Source organism: Tamandua tetradactyla, chromosome 8 (assembly GCF_023851605.1).
Source record: "Tamandua tetradactyla isolate mTamTet1 chromosome 8, mTamTet1.pri, whole genome shotgun sequence".
Lineage (NCBI taxonomy): Eukaryota > Metazoa > Chordata > Mammalia > Pilosa > Myrmecophagidae > Tamandua > Tamandua tetradactyla.
The window spans coordinates 93,552,485-93,573,599 of NC_135334.1; the positions used below are offsets into that span (position 1 = coordinate 93,552,485).

At 42.1% G+C, this 21,115-nt stretch overlaps 1 protein-coding gene and 1 long non-coding RNA gene across 14 annotated transcripts in view; one reads left to right on the plus strand and one right to left on the minus strand.

Moving 5' to 3' along the window:
• Positions 1-21,115, minus strand: part of SERGEF (secretion regulating guanine nucleotide exchange factor) — a 328,021-nt gene that overhangs the window by 254,060 nt on the left and 52,846 nt on the right. For 11 of the 13 annotated variants that reach the window (XR_013156840.1, XR_013156841.1, XR_013156839.1 and 8 more), the window contains one exon: positions 18,447-18,610. Coding sequence is in view for 9 of the 13 variants with exons in the window: in XM_077114155.1 (XP_076970270.1) it covers positions 18,447-18,610 (164 nt within the window). In the remaining 4 variants the exon portion in view is untranslated. Of the gene's footprint in view, positions 1-12,047; positions 15,824-18,446; positions 18,611-21,115 lie in introns of those variants that run through there. The other 2 variants (XR_013156842.1, XM_077114159.1) reach the window with 2 other exon arrangements.
• Positions 7,868-19,237, plus strand: LOC143644746 (uncharacterized). Its single transcript, XR_013156844.1, has 3 exons — positions 7,868-9,349; positions 15,935-16,105; positions 18,918-19,237. It is a non-coding gene; the product is annotated as an uncharacterized LOC143644746 (long non-coding RNA).

Consider the following 21,115-nt stretch of genomic DNA (forward strand, 5'->3'; position numbering starts at 1 on the left):
TTCTTGATATTCTCACAAGCAGTGTGGACAACCAAAGCTACAGGCTGAGCCCCCAGTCTTGGGGGTTGTTCATATGAAACTTAACCCCACAAAGGATAGGTCAAGTCTACTCAAAATCTAGGCCTAAGAGTTACCCCCAAGAGAACCTCTTTTGTTGCTCAAATGTGGCCTCTCTCTCCAGCCAATACAATGAGCAGTCTCACCAGCCTACCCCTCTCTATGTGGGACATGACTCCCAGGGGTGTGAACCTTTCTGGCAATGTGGGACAGAGATCCTGGAATGAGCTGAGACTCATCATCAAGGGATTGAGAAAAACCCTAGAATGAACTGAGAATTAACATCAAGGGATTGAGAAAACCTTCTCGACCAAAAGGGGGAAGGGTGAAATGAGACAAAGTGTCAATGGCTGAGAGATTCCAAACAGAGTAGAGAAGTTATCCTGGAGGTTATTTTTACGCATTAAGTAGATATCACCTTGTTGTTCAAGATGTAGTGGAGAGGCTGGAGGGAACTGCCTGAAAATGTAGAGCTGTGTCCAGTAGACATGTTTCTTGATGATGACTGAACAATGATATAGCTTTCACAATGTGCCTCTGTGATTGTGAAAACCTTGTGTCTGATGCTCCTTTTAGCTACCATATCAACAGACGAGTAGAACATATGGAATAAAAATAAATAATAGGGGGAACAAATGTTAAAATAAATTTAGTTTGAAATGCTAGTGATAAATGAAAGCGAGGGGTAAGGGGTATGGTATGTATAATCTTTTTTTTTTTCTGTTATTGTTTTATTTCTTTTTCTAAATCGATGTAAATGTTCTAAGAAATGATGAATATGCAACTATGTGATGATATTGAGAATTGCTTATTATATATGTAGAATGGAATGATATGTTAATATTTTTGTTTGTTGTTAATTTTTTTAATTAATAAATAAACAAAAAACCAAAAAAAAAAAAAAAAAAGCAAATAGTCCAGGAAGTTACAAAATGAAAAGAAAAAGTCCCCCACCTAATAGTAAAAGAATTACCTAATGAACAGAGTCTTTCTATTTAATACCTGGCACACCAATGATAGGAAAACTAGAGGAAGCTTCAGCTAGAAATCAGAAGACCTAAGTTTCCAGACCTGATTCTACTATCCTAAAATGGCTTTACATAAATGACTTACTCAGGCAATTAATATTTATTTAACTCCTAGGAGTATATTTAACCTCTCTGTGCCTTAGTTTCCTTATCTGAAAAGTGTACATAGCACTATGCATCTTTCTTACACACATCATAACGCAGGAAAAAGTGAGGTAATAATGGATGTTTGCATGTGCTGAAAGTTAAAAGCATAATTCAAATGCAGTAATTATTAGGTATTATACTTCTGGAAAAATGAACATGGAAATTAAAAACCTTGATTGGCACAGAGGAGACAAAGAGGAGTTGGGAATCAAAATATCTATAACCTATTTGGTTTTTAATTACTTATACCATCTATACCTGTACTGTCCAATATGGTCCCAGAAGCTACATGTGGCTACTTAAATCTAAATTAACTAAAATTAAATAAAATTGGGTGGACCACCATGGCTCACTGGCAGAGTTCTTCCTGCCATGCCAGGAGACCAGGGTTTGATTCCAGGTGCCTGGCCATGTTAAAAAAAAAAAAAAAATTAAATAAAATTAAAAGTTCAGTTCATCAGTCGCACTGGTCACATTCCAAGTGCTCAGTAGTCACATGTGATTAGTCGCTATTGTATTGGCTATAGAGCATTTCCATCATCATAGAAAATTCAAGTGAACAGCACTAATCTATATTATTTTACACTTAGTATTCTCTTAATTGTATTTGCCCATGCAAGATATTAATATTGTTGCTATAGAATTAATACATAGCTGCCAGCCTATCACCTAAAATGAAACACAACAAAAAAGCTCAAAGCTAAAAAGAAGTCAGCCTCAAGGTAGGTAAGGGCTCTAACCAAATCAGAATGGGATTGATTTAGAGATTTGGGAGAACTTTTGGAATGGTTTCTCATTACACAGGAAACTGAGTCCTAGGAAAGCAAAGCCTCTGGAACCAGGTCCCATGAGAGCTCAGGTCAGAGTTCAAAATAGAATTCTGGCATTTAACAAAATAGGCTTTGCAGTAGGATCTGAGTTTTAATCACAATTCTGTCACTTAATAGCTACATAACCCAAAGCTTACGCTTCTCAGCTGCAAACTGAGGAATAATAATCCTAACTGCTGAGTTGTTATAAGGATTAAATGAGATATCTAGAACGTGCTTAGCAAAAGAACCTGGCACCCCACCAGGACTCAGTGAATGCTAGCTGCTGTCATTATTAGTTAATACTTTGCTCCTTCCACTACACCACAAACTCTGGCCAGGAAGGCTACAGCCATCAGATGCATCATAATCATGAAGCTGGTTAGTGTAAGAACAAGGAAATTATGCAGCTTGGCAAAATGTGCCAGGGGAGCACAATGATGAATGCAGTTTACAGCATTAACTAAGGATTTGCTCCCCCAAGTCCCCAAGCAGCAGCAGAAATTTCACCTTGAGAAATGCAATGGGAAATGACGATTTGTGCACCTCTGTGCTCTCACCCTAAATAAGTGCCTGAGGAAAGGAGCAATGCAGACTGAGAAAGACATTTGTATTTCTATGACTCTCATGCTGAGAAAATTGGAGGAATCAACATTCTGCTTTTATACCTCTCTCTCCAGAACTAATACATCACAACTCAGTTAGCAACCAGCACAGCTGCCCCATGGCAGACATCTCCAAGCCTGCTTCAGAGTGGGTGGAGCTCATACCCTCATAGCTTCTCCATGTGTCCGTAGTGTGACCTAGCCCCTCACTCCTTGCCCAATGGAGTATGAGATTCAAAAAACCATCTACAATGCCCACTTCCTCTGAAAGACAATCAAACATGAAATAATTAGTGTTACAATACGATCAAATACTGGGTGGGCCACGGTGGCTCAGTGGTAGACTTTCCGCCTGCCATGCATGAGACCCGGGTTTGATTTCTGGTACCTGCCCATGTAAATAATAATAATAATAATAATAATAATAATAATAATAATAATAATAATTTTTTAGTATTGATTCAAACTCTAAATGCAAGGAAATTTCTATTCAATTTGATAACATATCCCAACCATCTCTTAATGTTATGTACTGAAGATGCTAGAGCAACAATCAAGATATGTACCTAGCCTCAAACAGCTTATTCTTGAAGTCACAATTGGAGTTTTTCAACTGGAGTTGAAAAAAGATTCATTTGGGTGGGCTCTAATTTGAGCCCTGTAAGGTAATACAATTTGGATTTGCAAGTGAGGTGTCCAAGGTTGAGGAACTCCAGAACTCATCCTTGCTGCCAGTGCAAATGGAAACAGAGCAGAAGCCTGAGAAAGAACCATGAGGAATTAAAATATATTTCCTCAACTCTTCAAAAGCATTCTTTACTGTCCTAGCTTTCACGGTAGTTTCTGAGGAAGGAGAACCTCCCAGGCAGCTCTGCTCACCTCCCCTAATCTACCAACAGCAGGGAGGGAAGGATGAGTGGTCCCAGGCTCTACCTCTTCTGGCACCATCTGGACTTCTAGGGTTTGGGGGTGGGGTGAGCACCATTTCACAGCCACCTCTTTGCCCTCCAACCTGTAAAGCCACCATCCAGTCATCTGTACATGCTGTAGTCCATAATATTGCTACTGTTTAGCTCTGCTATTCCCTAGCTGTTTACTTAGACAAGTTACTTCCCCATGCCTTGATTTCCTCATCTGTTAAATGGGGATAAATAATATAATACTTCATAGGGATGTGGTAAGAATTAAAAGTAATGTTTATGAAGTGCTTAGCACAATACACAGTACACAGTCATGTTCAACAAATGGTAGCTATCATTACCATTATTTCTTTAAAAACAAAATCCATTTGTTCCCAACCAAGTCTTTCTTAAATACCAAACCTCAGTGCTCAAATAGAAGCTTGCCAATACCACCCCCAGATTTATCAACTCAGGAGGATCCAGTCCCTTCCCTAATTCTTGCAGGAGGTTAAAGAGACTTGATCATCTCACTCACCAAACTCAGTCTCTCCCAGCCTCCAAATTTCATTTTCTCTAAGAAGTTCTCTCAAAGACACAAAAGAAACCTGGCCAACAACTTTTTTCCCTGAAACTGCCTTTATGTCTCTCTGCTCACAAGTCCTCAGCTCTTACCTGTAGGAGATTTAAACCATTTTAAATCATATTCCATTTAGAAAGCTTTAGGACTCGCTAGCCTCCCAGCTGTCACCTTCCAAGTCCACAGCTCCTTATATAACAAAAGCACACCAGGTACTCGACAAGTACTGATGGATAAAGAGGAACACGAGAATCATGGATATGATTCATATCAAACTCCAGCTCAATGATAACTGATTTTCAAAGAGCTACAAGAAATTAAAGTTTCCTGAAAGTCCCACAGAAGATTGGAAATGATCAAGAAATCTACTAGCAGAACTTCCATTTGTTTTTAAATTGCTTTCTCATTCATGACATCATTTTGACAAAATTTGGAGAGGTAGGCGTAATAAGTATTATTATTACTATCTGACGGATGTAAAACCGGAGGCTCAGGGAAGTAAGGCAGTTTGTCCAAGGATCAATCCACAGTATTAAGTGGTTTGATTCTTCCAAGTCTTTCCTCTATTTTTCGCTCCCTCATGCAGACCCTATCCCCAAATGCTGTGCATGTTCCAGGCTATTAGTAAGAAATCTTACCCAGAAGGGACTAGAAAGAAATGAAAGCTCAGAGAAGATATTCAAGAATGGCTAAATTAAATTTCTGGAGCAAGAGACTTTGCTCATTCAATTCTTGGAGTTCTGTCTAAAATCGCACATATATTTTGCTCAGCAGCCATGAGCATCCTTTCCTTGCCACCTGGGTCTCCTAAAGTGGCACACGGAAGATTCCCATGAGACCATGAATGGACCGCCACTCTGCCTTTTACTTTGCTTTATTCTCATACCCCTGGCTCCTCTGAAAAGCCAAAGGTTTAATGATTGACTAATGAAGATACAGCTCTTTTGTAAAGATATCTGTTTCCTTCCATTTCTGCTACCCACAGCCAGTCTCTTCCAATCTTGGATTATGTCTGGCATCCCACACACAAAAAATAGCTCTTACAAGCAGGAATCTGCAGCTGCAGGAGGTGGTCATCACCACTCACCATGTCCCCACAGAAAGAATTATTGCATCACGAAAGTAATTATATAATCATAAAAAGACTGACTTCTTCCTTCTAGCCATAATTCAGCAGTCCCTCTAGCAATTGACTGGAGTCTTCAGGTTCTGATAGCTACACCCCAAAGGAATGGCCTGGTTTTGCTTCCTTGGAAGCAACAAGGGTGATGTTTTCTGCATCTACCTCAAGGGGGGCCAATTAGGCTAGGACCTTTAGTGGACATCATAGTTAAATAAGGAGCCAGATGGGAATAATGTCCAGGGAAAAGGAGCAACTACAAGGCTAGCTCCTAAGACAGCCATCCAATAGAAAGTTCCCAAAGGGGGCTGTCAAAGAGAGCTTTGATTCAGGCCATTGTCAGCATCAAAGCAATTTCCCTGACAGAAAGGCCTCCAAGCAGCAACAACTCTCAGAATCAAGCAGATAGTATCATACTGGAGAATCAGCCACTCAGAACAAGGTTTCAAAGAGGGACCAAGGATCTAGGACAGAGTCCAATATCCAGGTAATGGGACTGGAGATTTCACTTCCTTGTGCAAGTGAAACTGGCAGAGAAGACCAGCTTTCTGGATGGGACCAATGTGAAAGAGAAGATGCTCAGAAACGGCCAAGGGAGCCCAGGTTCAGGGACCAATGTGAAAGGGAGAAGATGCTCAGAAAAGGCCAAGGGAGCCCAGGTTCATAGCAGCCAAAAAGCCATGTCTCCAGCAGCCCAGCAAATTCTAGCCCTGGAATCTCAAGATGGCTCAGAGTTAAAAGAGGCAAAATGATGAAAAGGCCCTCAGGAACAATAGTTCAATAGGACCAACGAAAGTGGGTAATGGCACCAAGCAAAGAAAAACTCAATAATTGAGAAGGAAAAAAGAGGCATACTTGTCAGGCTGGGTAAGAATATCAAGATGAATCTAAGACTTCTCTTGTCATGTACTGGGGATTGGGCAGTAGCTGTACAGGCAGCCAAGTGTAACACGAAAGGTATTCCATGCAGAAAGACGAGCATGTGCAAAGACCCAGAAATACCAACAACACATTATTTTCATCAGTTCAGTATAGATAAAATATACGATACAAGGGAGGGGCCAGTAGAAGATGAGGCTGGATATTTCAACAGCAGTCAGACCAAGAAGAGCCTCTTAGCTAAACCAGAGATATCGAACCTCATTCTGGATGGGAAGCCACTCAAAGGTACTAGGATAACATGATAGATTTATATTTTAGGAAGATCACTTGGCATCCAGGTGGGGGTCAGCTGGGGTGGAAGCCAAATTAGAGATAAGGAACTACCAGCCAAGAGGCCACCATTGTCTATTAAGAAAGAGATATTGGGGATCCAAGCTAGAGTAATAATGGTGGAGATGAAGATTACGTAATTTTAGTCCCCTGGCCACTCAATTCATGCACAGCTCACACGGCCTTCACAGATCTAGCATTTCTCTTATTAGATCCCTGCAGGCTCCTTTAAACCCTCATTGGCTTCTGTTTAATTCTAAACCTCTGCATGATTTATTTTCATCCTGGGACAGCCCAGTTTTCAAGGTCAAATGCAACAAAAGACAGCTGGTCAGCTCCAGGGTGACCCTGGGGAAGCTGGGGGCAGTCACACTGATGCAGAAAGTGGTGGTGATACATGAGGTCACTGAGACTTTAAATCAGTGCTGATGAATTTCCTCTGCTGCTGAGAGAAAGCAAGCCAGAAACATCCTTGCTGTCAACACTGATGGCTACCTCGACAGGAATTCACACTCTCTGGAGCTGCATGGAGATTGTCTATGGATTACCAGGCATGTGAACTCCACTATTCTCACTGGTTCTTATTCCAAGAAGTATTTACAATGAAATCCAGGATGGCTCTACATAGCTCCTCAGATTATTAGTACAAAAGAACTCTGACCCATACTTGTAACAAAATCTGTATCTGAAATGTAGGGTGGCTAATAAGTATGAACCCAATAATAACTGCTTTATGCAGCACTTTACAATTTATGAAAGCCCTTATGTATCTTATTTGTGAGCCTAGGCAAGGTAAAGCAGTTCTTTCACCCAACTTTATAGATGAGAAAACTAAGGCTTGGAGAGATTTTGACTGACCAAAAGTCATATGGTTTATAGATGACAGAGCAAGAATTCCAACCCAGGTCTCCCCCACAACCAAGCCTCTACCCATTCTATCAACAGACTTCCAATTCCAACCAGCACTATGATTTACCATAATTATGAATTAACTTCACTGTCCCAGTCCTCTCTGAGGCTACTTATATCCTTGCTGATTTTCCTCCAGATTGTGAGTCTGTAAAGGCTCCATTAGACCTAATTACTATGGAAGGATAGCCAAAATCAGAACCCAGGGTCACACCCTGGTTAGAATTTTCCAGAAAGGAAGGTTTGGTGTACACAACTACAACAAGAAAAATGTGGTGTCTGAGAGCAGATACAAATCTCAGTTCTGCCAGCTTTCACTCTGAACTTCAGTTTCCTCACCTCAAGAATTAGGGCAGCAGCATTGCCCACCACTCAGGGATCAGAGCCAATAACTGTGTGCTGGTTTGAAGCTGCTATGTACCCATAAAAAACATGTTCTTTTAGTCCATTATTGTGGAAGCAGACCCATTGTGGGGTGGGGCCTTTTGATTAGGTGGTTTCCATGGAGATGTCACCCATCCAATTCAAGATGGGTCTTAAACCTTTTACTGGAGACCTCTATGAGAATAGAGACAGAAAACACAAAAACACTGATATAGAGAGCAGAAAGGTGAAACCAAGCGAAGGATGCAGAGAGAGAGAAATGCCCTGGAGATGCTAAGAAAAGACCTACAAGACAAAGAGAGATCATAGAGGTGTCCCCAGAGAAGCAAGTAAGGACACACAGAACCTAACAGCAGTGGAACCCAGGAGTGAAGGACCAGCAGATACCTTTCCATGTGAGAGAGGAACCCTGGATACCACTGGCCTTTCTTCAGTGACAGTACCCTCCTATTAATGCCTTAATTTGGACATTCCCACAGCCTTAGAATTTTAACTTGTTACTTAATAAATCCCCTTTGTAAAACCCAACCTATTCCTAGTACATTGCATTCTAGCAGCTTTAGCAAACCAAACGTATTTTGATACCAGAGAAGTGGGGTGCTATGATTTGCAAATACCAAAAATGCTGGAAAAGCTTTATAAATAGATAAGGGAAAAAATCTGGAAGAATTGTGAAATGCTTGACAGAAAAGGCCTAAATTGGTTTGAAGAGACTGTTTACAGAAATATGTTTGCTAAAGCTACTTTCAATGAGGACATAGACAGAAATGATGAATGTGTCATTACAAACTAGAAGGAAAGCAACCCTTGTTTTAAAGTTGAAGAGAATTTGGCAAAATTGAGTACTGGTATTGGATGAAAGGGAGAATTTGAAAGTGATGAGCTGGGGTACTTAGCTGAAGAGATTTCCAAATTAAATGTGGAAAATGCAGCCTGGCTTCTCCTCATAGCTTATACAGTAAAATGCAAGGGAAACAGATAAGTCAACTGAACTCTTGGGTACAAAGAAATCAGGAACCGATAGCTTGGAAAATTCTCAGTTTCCAGAAGGTGAGTACCCAGACAATAGACCCTAATGTGAGGATTTAATCAGTCAGCTATTTCAGGATAAGCCAGAATTGGAAATGGAATTATCCAGAGAGGATCTGTAGAGAGTCTTATTGTCTATGGTTTGGACTCCTGTCCTGTAAACTGCACGCTAAATCAATAAATTTTTGTGAGATCTGTATGAACAGAACTACTGTCAGTCTAGACTAAAACAGACAGAAAAAGGACAGATTAAATGAAAAACTACTTCAAAGGCAGAACCATGGAAGTCAAGGTCTTGAGCTAAGATACCCTGGGCCAGGAGAGCAGACTGACCCATACACCTGGAAAGGGTGAGTTTGCTCTGGAATTTATAGAGATTGGGCATTCCACCCCATTGTTCAGGAAGAATGTTGCTGCCCTGACCTCAGAAAGGGTAGAACACATTACCTAGGGACTAAGGAGAGCCTGGTCATGGTCCCACTATTTGGAGAAGGGTGAACCTGTGCCCTTTAGGTGGCAGAGGGTCCAGGTGCCACCCAGATACTTGAAGAATGTGGAAAAGAGAGCAAGGTGGTCTCCCCAATGCTCCCCAATGTTCCAAACCTCATCCAAGTGTTTGGAGAGAGCAGAGCTGTTGTGTAAGCCCTTGGAGAGGGTAGACTGCTAAGGTCCAAGGATAAAACAACCCTCTAACTGATTCTAAGATCTTATAATCTAATAGAATTTGCCTTGCAGGTTTTCAGAACTGTTTGGGTCTGGTGATCCCTGTTTTCCTTTCAATTTCTCCCTATGGCAATGGGAACATTTATCCTGTGATTGTCCCTCCTTTGTATACTGGAAACAGATAACATGCTCTAAGTTTCACAGGTCCACAGACAGCAAAATTTTGCCTTCAGATAGCCATGCCTGTAACTGATTTTGATGAAACTTTGTATTTAATATTTACGGAAATGATTTAAGCCTTTTGGAATACTGTGATGGAATTAATGTATTTTGCATATGGTAAAAAACATATCTTTCTGGGATCCAGTGGGTGGAATATGCTGGTTTGAAACTGTTATGTACCCCAGAAAAGCCATATTTTTTAATCCATTCTTGTGGGTACAGACCCATGGTGGGTGGGACCTTTTGATTAGTTTGTTTCCATGGAGATATGACCCACCCAATTCAAGGTGGATCTTAATTCTTTTACTGGAGTCCTCTACGAACAGAATAAAGATAGAAAACACAAGTGTTCTAGTTTGCTAGCTGCCAGAATGCAACACACCAGAGATGCACTGGCTTTTAATAAAAGGGTATTTATTTCAACAGTTCTTCAGAGGAAAGGCAGCTAACTTCCCACTGAAGTCCTTTCTTACATGGGAAGGTACCGGGTGATCTCTGCTGGCCTTCTCTTCAGGCCTCTGGGTTCCAACAACTTTCCCTGATTTCTTTCTGCATCTCCAAAGGCCTGGGCTGAGCTGCGAGTGCTGAGATGAGGTATGCTGAGCTGCTTGGGCCCCCTCATTTAAGCACCAGCCAATTAAGTCAAACATCATTCAACGCAGCAGGCATGCCTCCTAGCCGACTGCAGATGTAATCAGCAACAGATCAGGTTCATGGATCATTGGCTTATTATGTTCACAGCAACAGAACTAGGTGCCTTCACCTGGCCAAGATGACAACTGAATCTAATTACCACAACAAGACACAGATACAAAGAGCAGAAAGGTGAAACCAAGAGAATGACACACAGAGAGAGAAAAGCCCTGGGGCTGCTAAGACAAGACCCACAGGACTTGCAGAGCTCAAATAGGTGTCACAGAGAAGCAAGCAAGGACACACAGAACCTAAAGGCAACGAAACCTGGGCATGAAAGACCAGAAGATGCCTTCCTATGTGACAGAGGAACCCCAGATGCCATTGGCCTTTCTTCAGTGAAGGTATCCTCTTGATGATGCCTTAATCTGGACTTTTCCATGGCCTTAGAATTGTAACTTGCAACTCTCTAAATCTCCTTTGTTAAAAGCCAACCATTTCTGGTACATTGCATTCTGGCAGCTTAAGCAAACTGGAATATATGTCTTTCTTCTTCCACTTCCAGGCAGTCACAAGACTGTGCTGGACAGACCCACTAGCGAGCAAAACTAACTAGTCCCTCCCTTGTTGCCTCCCCACACTAACCTCATTGCTCCAACAATATGGCTTTCAATCTAACCAGGAAGATGTAAGCCATCCAACAAAAGCTCTCACACTTTTTTTAGAGCACTTTTACTTTGTACCAAGCCTGCTGCTAATTACACAAAGATAAATAAGATAGTGCCCACCCTCAATGAGCTCAAAGTATAATTTTGAAATGGAGCTAATTACTGGCTTGCCAGTACAAGGCAGCAACTTCAAGTTTGATTTCTGTATTCTTGGCACCTTACACTGTACCTAACCCACAGAAGGACACAATAAATATTTATTAAATGAATAAATAAAACTAAGATTTAATGTGATAACAAAAGTATGCCCACAGTTCAATGAAAGATTTTCTCCTTCAAAATTTTAACTTCATAAATCCCTTTTCTGTACTCCTGTGTTGAAAGAAAAGGGTTTCTTCCTTCTTCTCAGAATTAACACCTTCACTGTGATCTCAATTCTCTCTCTCATCTCCTTGGGGGCCTTGCTCCAGCTATTACCCCTCCCTCTTACATCTTTCTCTTACTCTCTCTAATCTCTCTCTCTCTCTCTCTCTCTAATCCTTTCTTTCAGCTTTCTAACACACTCCATTTTCCCCATGCTTACAAAACTAGCTTGAATCAAGCTCTTCTCTTAAGTTACAGAGCTTTCTGTCATGCTCCTTTCCCCTGTGAATGTCCAAAATAGGCTAGATCACACCTACAGCCTGTATTTCTCATCACCCAATCCATTTCTTATGCCCTTACTGTAATTTCTACCTTTCCACAGAAGTTGCTCTCTGAAGAGTTACCACAACCTCCCCATCACCCAATCAATGGTCTTTTTCTCTTAGTTCCCAGCCTCTCTGACCTCTCTACCATGTTGGTCATAGCTGAAATTCCCTTGACTCTGTGACACTGCAGTTCCTGGCTTTCTTTCTTCCTCTCTTGTCAATACTCAATCTCTATCTGGCTGCTCTTCCTCTATTTTCTTCAGAAATGCAAGTTCCTGCCAAGATCTCCCATTACTCCACATTCTCTCCCTTGAGAACTAATTTAATGTCAAGGCTTCCAATCCAGGAAGCCTTTCTAGTCACCACCTCCCACCCCAACCACCTCCACCCTGCAGAATCCAACAGCACCACAGTGACTGAAAATGCAAGAAAGAAAAGGTCCTCAAGGGCATGGAAAGGGACAGGATCAACATATTTTCATCACAGGACTCTTTTTTACAGCCTTTGTCACATTCTGCATTGTCTGCAGTGAACTTACCTTAGCCCTATCACTAGGTCACAAACTCCTAAGAAAGGAACTGTTCCACTCTTCTCTGTTTTCCCCATTCTTCCCAGCGCAGTGCCTAGTACAGACACACAGGCATACACAAGCATCTGCTTAACTGAAGAAGAAAATCTGAAGATGAACATGCGTTAATGCGTCCAGCAATCTATGAAGTGCTAGAGAAATATGTCTTATCATCAATAGCCTTGGTAAGAAGCTCCAAGGTTGTTCTGAGCACATTACGGGGTGAGAGCCTATCTGTTCTCCAGCTCTGCAGGACATATGATGACCAAACTCCTGAAAGCCTGGAAATGTCTATTTCTGTACTGACAAAGAAATGCAGACTGTAGGGAGAGGGAGAAGAGGATGCGAGGTGGTATATATACCCGAAAACCATTTCCTACATTCATTTTTTGTTCTTTCAGTCAATAAACATCCACTGAGAACTTCAAGGTACCAGGCACTATTCTAGACCCTGGGAATTCAGCTCTGTACAAGACAGACAAGAGCCTTGCTCTCCTGGATCTTATATTTTAGGGAGAAGAAAGCGATGGCAAATATAAGTAAATAAGAAAAACAGCAGTAGTAATAAGTGCTTGCTGTATCATATCCTTTACCATCCCTCACAAACATGGCAGGCCTCTCTTCTGAGGATTCACACAGACAAATCCAGTACTGCTTTGACATTTGTTTTATATTATTTCTTCTGTTGTTATGTCAGCAGCTAAAGCACAGATGTCATAGATTTTCTTATCTACAACAAACAGTCTTTGGGTGAACATACTACCCCATTCTGAGCATTGTTCCTGCCCCCGCTACCTTTAGAAGGTCAGGGCTACAGGGCCCCCTGGTCTCAGAGCCACGATGAACAGCCACGATGCTGCAGATTACTTACCAGAAAGCTGTTGGGAATGCTTTTTCGGGCTGTTTTCAATTCTGTCAGAGCTCTCTGGACTCAGCTGATTGCTGGTGGTAGATTTCTGTGTTATTTAGGGCACCAAAGTCCCACAGTCTTGACACAAACTTAAAATTAGAAATGCATTAAATATAGGAAAGGAGGAAGGTCATTCAGGAAAGGCAGCCTTCTGAGGGAGCTGTAGACAAAGATGCCCTGGAAACTTCCAGGTTCATTAATGGGTTTTACACAGCATTTAAGTGGTATTTCTCCTTCAGAAATAACATTGTGGAAAGCGTAGGGGACAGGCTCAAACCTCAGCTAACACAGCCGAGTGAGTGACTCTGCAAACTAAAAATAGCTTCTTTCCCACTCATTCTGACAGATTTCACTTAGACCCTATGCACAGGTTGATCCTCTAACAGTTCTAGTCCTGCGGCAAAATGAAGGCTAATGGCATCTGGGCTTGATTATGACCCAGTCTCTGGCTCAACTCCTGTTTATTTCCCTGTTTTCTCCTCCTGCCCCTATGGCGCACACGTGCGTGTACAGTGAGCTCCTCGCTGGGATCTGGTGCTTCTCAGCCAAACACGGGCAAAACGTAAACCAGCAACACGACTCAGGACAAGAGTAGGCCAGAAACTCAGGACTGAGCAGGCCAGTGTTCCTCATCTCAGAAACACTGGGGATGAGGCTATTTCTCTTGGATCTTCTCCTATGTCCTAATTAACCTCTCTGGACCTCAGTTTCCTCAGTTATGAAATGGGGACTATTCTGGTATATTTCATAACATCATGCTGGGATCAAATGGAATAATGTATGTGAAAGTTACTTTCCTTCAGAAGAAAGTGTGGATGTCAGTGATTGGGGCAAGCTAAGCAGGCAGCCAGATTGTAAAACTAGGCTCAACCACTGGGACAGAGAGGTGCCCTGATTGCATCAGGAAATAAAAGCCAATCTAGGCTTGCTGGTTCAGTTCAAGCTGCTCCCTCTGCTAGACCATCCTTCCATCCTTGTTAAGCTCCAACTTATTTTTCAGAACCCAAGTCAAGCACTTCTTTTTTTTGTCAGATTCTTCAGAATTAATGAGTCCATCTTCACTGCTCCCTTAGCCATTTGTATATACCTCTGATAGCACTTTTCACTCTGTAAGGCAGGGATTTAATTATATACCTGGAAATTCTTTGAAGGCAAAAACCATGTGCTCTATCTTTGTATCCATCTCCCTAACCACCACCACTGTGTGGACAACATTAGCACATGGCAGGTGTCAACCAAAGTTTACTGGTTTGACAGTGGAACGGGCAAGAGCCCACAGTCAAGAAGGAGATAAACATCAGAGAGATCCAGTTTAGCAGAAAAGGGACAACACACACAGACAACCAGGAGAGGAGCTGGCAGATACAGAAACCAGGAAGGCAGTGTCACCATGGTCTTCCCCAGGCAATAAGGGCCCAGCTACAGGGATAAGTGGCCCAGGGGCAAAGGGGTATGGCCACTACACAGAGGCCCAGGGGCTAAAGAGAACAACGTCACACTAAATCCCAATAACCTAAACTAGAACAGGAGGGCTTAGAGATAAGAAATAAGGTCAATGGCCAGAAGCCATAGAACAGAGTCAGGGCAAGGCGTTAGAGCAAGGTTGAAGAAGTAATGAAGTCTTGAGCTTCTGGATTAGTTAACAGTCCAAATCTGCTAAAGCTGAGCTACAGCTAGTTGCTAAGTGACTCTGGCTACAAAAGTGAAGTACTCCAGAGGCAGAAGGCAGGCTAGTCATTACAAATTCAAGAAATGATCATTTCCATGAAATAAGAATCAGAGATGGAAGGGATTCTTAGCACTATAAAAAAACATCAGGAATCATCTAGTCTTAACATCCCCAATCCACATATGGGGAAATCAAGGGTGTGGGAGGAAAGGGGGCTTGCCCAAATCCACTCAGTCAATGCAGAATCAAAGCTAGAAACCAGATCTTCTAACTCCCAATCTCGTTTTCATGCCCCCAAAGGCTGTTTACCTTCAGTCAAGCAAGCCTCCTGACTGTTCCACTAACATACCAGGTGCCTAACTCCAGCTGTTTCAAAATCTCAGCGGGCCTCAGTGGACCCACTAAGTGAGCAGAAGCACTTCTGCCCAACTGTGAATTGCAGGCTTCTCACTTTGGACAGAGTTTAAACCCAATGTTCCTATATAGGTACCACCCCAGAGGAGGCTTGTCATGCAAAAAGCTGCTGTGGTGTACATATGACTTCAAGGGATAAATGAACCAGACTACCTACACAAACTTTCCCCTGACATATGAATGGGGGGATTTATCCCAAGCACTTTGCTATCCCTTGAATTTTCCAAGACTGCCTGGAGGACCACTATTTAAGGCAGCACTGATGGTGCATGAAACACAGTTTTCATTACCACAAGAGCATTAAAGGAAGACCTGTCAGGTCTAACATCTCAGAGGACAAGCTCTCTCCTAGGCTAGTGATGAGGTACAGCTCAGAAGGAAAGAATTGAGAGTCAAGGAATGAGAGACCCTAACTCCCACTTCTAGAAGCCTTTCACCTCAGGAAGGAAACACATGCAAAAGGATGTGGAAAAATCAAATTCTTAATTTTACTCTCTGTACGGAGAAAGTACATGAGCCCAATGCTTACCTACTGTATAATTCCGGGGCAAGTAAATTAACCTTTCGGAGCTTTAGTCTTCTTATCTGTACAGCAGTGATTATGACACCTGTGCAAAGGTTCATTGTGAAGATGAAATAATACAGGTAAAGCATTTAGCACATTAGCTCATAATATGCACTGAGTAACTCTGTGTCTATTTATTTCCTTTTGTTCATAGGAAGGGATGGTTATAACCACAGTTCAGCTCTGTCTACCTGGGCTTCTCGCTCTTGCTTGGCTGTCTATACCCCTAGACCCTTCTCTCCAGACATCCTATCTGAGGCCCCAACCCAGAGAGCTCTCTCCTCCAATCCTGCTTATTCTTCTCACATGGAGTTGAAGGCGAATGGTAAGCTCTCAGGCCACAGTCAGGTCTTAAAAGTTGGGAACCATCAGCTTAGTCCACAGCAGGTCCTGCCTCCCTAGGTGTCCATGCACTTCAGGCTATGGTAGCACCTAGTTCAGAATGGCTTTTATCTTTTCCAAGGTGAATCCACTCCTAGCAGCTTATTGTTACCCATTGGCTTGGCTCTTTCTGGGCCTCAGGTAAATAGATGCTTAACAGATAGGCCAGACCTGGGCTAGAGATAATTCCCAAACCCAATTTACAAAAGGAAACAGCCTGGAGTCTGAATCTGCAGAAAGACTAGAGGGTAAATACACAGCACCTCAGTGACAGGAGCAGAGAGGCAGGGGAGCACTAAAATGAAGCTGCCAAGGGGCTCAGGGCTCAAGCTGACCCCTTAGATTGTCCCACTAAGATACCAAATAAAAGTCACATCAATATCAGCCTCTGGGTTTGCACTGGCCACGTCTGTCACGGTGCTACAGACTGAGGCCACTACAGCACCAAAAGGCATCAAGGGGGATGAATAAGAAGGAACCAACAGTCACCGAGAACCTACTGCATGCCAAGAACTTTGCGTGTAATTCTTACCCATGACCCTTTGTGGTAGGTATATACTACGCTCATCTTACCAATGAAATCAGAGACTTAAAAAAATCTATGGAGCCTCTGTGCTTCCTCTGCCATGCTAACCAACCACAGAGCCTTCAACGTTCTGGGAAAGACAAAAGAAAAGCTAAGGAGTCTAAAACACTTTAAACCAGGCTCTCCACACCTTAACTTGCTAAGCAGACATTAGTAGTTTAAATACCACATTTCCTCATTCACTGCTGAGGATAGTCAACTTCTTCCAAACAGAATTTAAGGAAATATTGCAAAATTGTAAAGATGTGCATGGCCTTTCCCCCTGCAATCCCCAAGACTGCATTATTAGGAAATAGTTCACCACTGACAAAAAAATATATATATATAAGAAAATTACCTAAATGTCCAACATTTACAGAATAGTTTAGAAAATCTCAGACACTGTACATAATCATGTACTGTTATATAGCCATTTTAAATGATCGTTTTAAAGGTCAAGAAGAAATGAAACAAAGCAAATATTTGTGATAAAATTAATAAAGAGTGAATACAAAATATCATAAATGCTATCACTACAACTTTGTAGAAGTATGCATGTATATGCAAAGAGGAGTGGAGTTGTGATAGGGTGGTAAGATTATGGATGGTTTCATGATTATTATCATGTGTAAATTGTCTTTGTGGTATTGCTTAACACCTTTTCAATTAAAGAAGAGAGAGAGCAAGACAGGTAGACTCAACCCAGCACTAGGGAAGGGCCCAGGAGGATCAGGGCTGGGATGTGAAACAGAAATCGAGAACCGTCCTATATACCCGGAAGGAAGAGGCCAAGCAAGCCCCTTGGGGAAGGGAAGCCCTCCAGGTATGGAGAAGGTTGTAATTAGTCTGATGCTAATTACAGAAGTCTCACTAGCTTATTAATTTTTTTTGACAGTCTCTGAATGAAGACTGAACTCCTTCATTAAGCCAACCTGGGTTCAGAGATACATTTCCTGTGTGGCCATCCTCATTCTTCTCAAAAATCTAGGCTTTTTCTTTCCTTTTTTTTTTTTAAAGACAGAAGTAAAGTAAGATTCAGCAACAGAAACAGATACCCTGGAGAAATTAAGACTCTTCTCTTAAATGCAGGAAGTCAAGACATTTCAGGGAACTAAAGGGGCTTGAATAAGCAACTGAACTACGGATATATCCCACACTGGGAAATATAAACATAAGCACAAAATAGCTCAGTATCAGAGGACCACTTCATCGGGCTCCAGCCCATCTTTCCGAAATTATCTCACATTACCCACCATAGACATTCCATGCTCCAGCCAAATGGTCCCTCAAACATATTGTTCACTTTCCCAACCCTCCATGACTCTGTTCAAGCTGTTGTGTCCACCCAAGAGTCCTCTTCTTTCCCATAACTGCCTGCTCACATCTGACCTGTCACCCAAGGCATAGCCCAAAGCCATGTCCTCCTTGAAGCCTAATCTAATCCCTGTGACCTGAATTCATTTCTCCCTCTTCAAAGTGGATCCAGAGTACCCTGAACCTCTCTAAAGAAGCTATCATACAGTCTGCCTTGCTCTGTAGTTATCTAGGTAACTACCTTATCTGCAGCATTAAATCACGAGCAACTTGGGGCCAAGGGCCCCCTTCAGATTCCTTCACAGACCAGAACCTGTCATAATACCCAGCACAAAATCAGCCCTCAGTAAGCACTTCACTAAAAGACAAGGAAAGGAGAGGCACTGTGTCATTAAGTCTTTCCTACCTCAGTTGCTCCTGTCAAGCAGTGCAGAGAGGAAGGCATGCTGTTTGGTCTCCAGCAGTGGAGGGATAAATCCTGCTTCTCTGGTTTCCAGCTTCCATGAGCCTCCGGCTTCCTCCCTAGTTGACCGTAGTCTGCCCGGCCCCAGGTAAACACCTTGCCAGTTTCTAAAAGCAAATATTATTTTAATTAGGGCTACATTCCACAGCTCGGCTCTCAGGGGTAGGAAAAAAACATCATAGATAAAACATCAACCATGTTTTATGGCTTACCCACCACCTCCCCTACCCATACCCTCCTTGTGCTTTGCCTAGATGCTTGTTTGCAGGCTCTCCTCACCTACCCAGTTCCAGTCCAGGGCTCTCTTTAACCCCCTTGAAGTTCCCCAGGCCCCTGTTTTGCCCCATGCCACAGTCTTCAGGGCTTTACTCGCAGCTCAACTAAAGGTTACTACCATGTGCTTTTACCTTCCAGAGTCTATATTCTTACCCAAAGGAGCAATTCTAACAAGGCAAGTGTCTATGTGTGCTAGAGGGAAAGGAGTGAGAGAAGAAAAAAAAAAAAAAAAAAAACAAAGACAAAATCATTTGGAGCCAAGAAAGCACTCATTCCTCAGATGTACCACATGGGAAGCTGGCCAGTGCTAAAGATGATGGAAGAAAATGAAGTCTGGAAAAAGAGACATGGTCTTTCTTCTCCTATATAAGAGAAAATTCACCAAATTCATTCAGTTGTACCAAGTACCGCATTTGTTATTTCAACAGAAATGCAAAATCTGATGAGGCATAGATTATTAACAGGTTCTTTGCAATAAATATGCATAACCATGTGCGCTGTATAAATTCTTTATACATGTTTATTTTAACAAAGAAAAACTTTGCTTAAGAGACAAAACACTAAGTAATGCATATTAAATTCTAGACAAATCTACTACATTCTCTGTGTTTAGTATCAAAGCTTCATCTGGCCCCACGTTCCACATATGGTTTATAGTGCCAGCTAAAAAACTACAGACTCATGGAAGAAATATCAGAATTTTGCAGGGACACAGGGCTCTTCAGGGATACAGTTCTCAGGATCAATGTGCTGTGTACACCAACGTAAATATCAAGCAGTTCACAGGTACCTCTCTGAGCTTCCTCAAAGAGGGAACAAGGCCTTTGCAGCCCACTGGGTACCTGGTATATTATGATAACCAGGATTGGGCCCATTCAGATTTGCTACTTAATGACTTTGCTGTTTCTTTTGGCAAAGAAGCAACTTCCTTACCTAATTACCCCATGGCTCAATCTTTAGAGTCCAGCTTAAGTACCATCACTTCTATGAAACTTTTCTTGACTTTCCAATTCTCAGCAGAAAAGGGTGAAGCCCATCCCCTGTGAGCTACCTCAATTTTCATCAATTACTATGTCAAATACTGAGATCTGATCTTGAACGTAGGGTCTACATCTCATTCATCTTTATGTCCCTAGAAAACAACATAGTACTTGGTACACTGTGGGTGCTCAATAAATGGAAACTTTATCTGCAAGATCAAATCAGCAGAAATCAAGTATCTTCTAAAGGTATTTTGCTAAAGCACTGTAAATACAAACTACTGAATTGCTGGAGCTGGAAGGAAGACTTCTGGAATCACCTGGTCAACGTTTCAAAAACTGAGGACCAGAGGCAGGGAAATTCCTGCAATAACACAGTGATTGGTGGCAGCAATGGGACACACTCTCATCCAGTGCTACAAAGCTGCCTCCTATGACAAAGCATAATTCCTGTTGCCATGGATCCCCCAATTGTGTTGAAGATACGATAATTAGGTAGACGTCAACACAATCAGAATAGGGTAGACAGGTAGGAGAGACTGAGGGTCTCGGCCTCACATATGGTGGATGTTTTACAGTTTACAAGGCACTGTCCTATGCATTATCTGAGTCTCAATAAGTGCAGTAAGGAAAGCAGATATTACTGTTCCCACTTAACAGGTGAGAAGACTAGGGTTTACAGTAGTGACTTTCCCCAGGTCACACAGCTAAGCCACACCTCTCTTTATTAGCCCTTGGTACCACTCTGCATTGGTTAGTCATACCGGTCCATGTCATTGGATAACAACTCAACACTTCCTATGCTTCTACAGGTTTAGAACAAGAAAAGCCCATGTGACACTAATGCCCAGGACCCACAAAAGCCTCCAAAACTGGCAAACTGCCCCTCTACCTGTGCTTGCTAGGATTTACAACCAGACTGCCTTAGCAGGAGATTCCCAAGAAATCAGAGGATGAGCCTGTTACTTCTTAAATGACCCTAGCATTCCTCTGCTGGGAAGAAGTGGCAAGCTGCTATTTATAAGCCTAAACAAAGAAATTTATCACAAATCCCGCAATGGATTCTTCCTTTCACTTCAAGTAAAGCATCTTAGAACCTGATCTGCTATTGATTACTGATGTCCAAGACAGGCAAGACTGCCAGAATATGGTGCCGTCACTAATATATCTTGCATAGCAATTCAACCATTCTTCTTACATAGCACTTTTCACCTTCAAAGCACTTTGCAAAGATTAACTAATTAATCCTCATACTCCCTGGGGAGGCCACAGTCATTCTATCAGAGACAAGCTCAGAAACCAGGCCTACTCACAATCCAACCTTTGGCCTCCAGCCTAAGTTTGGTCAGTCAGGTA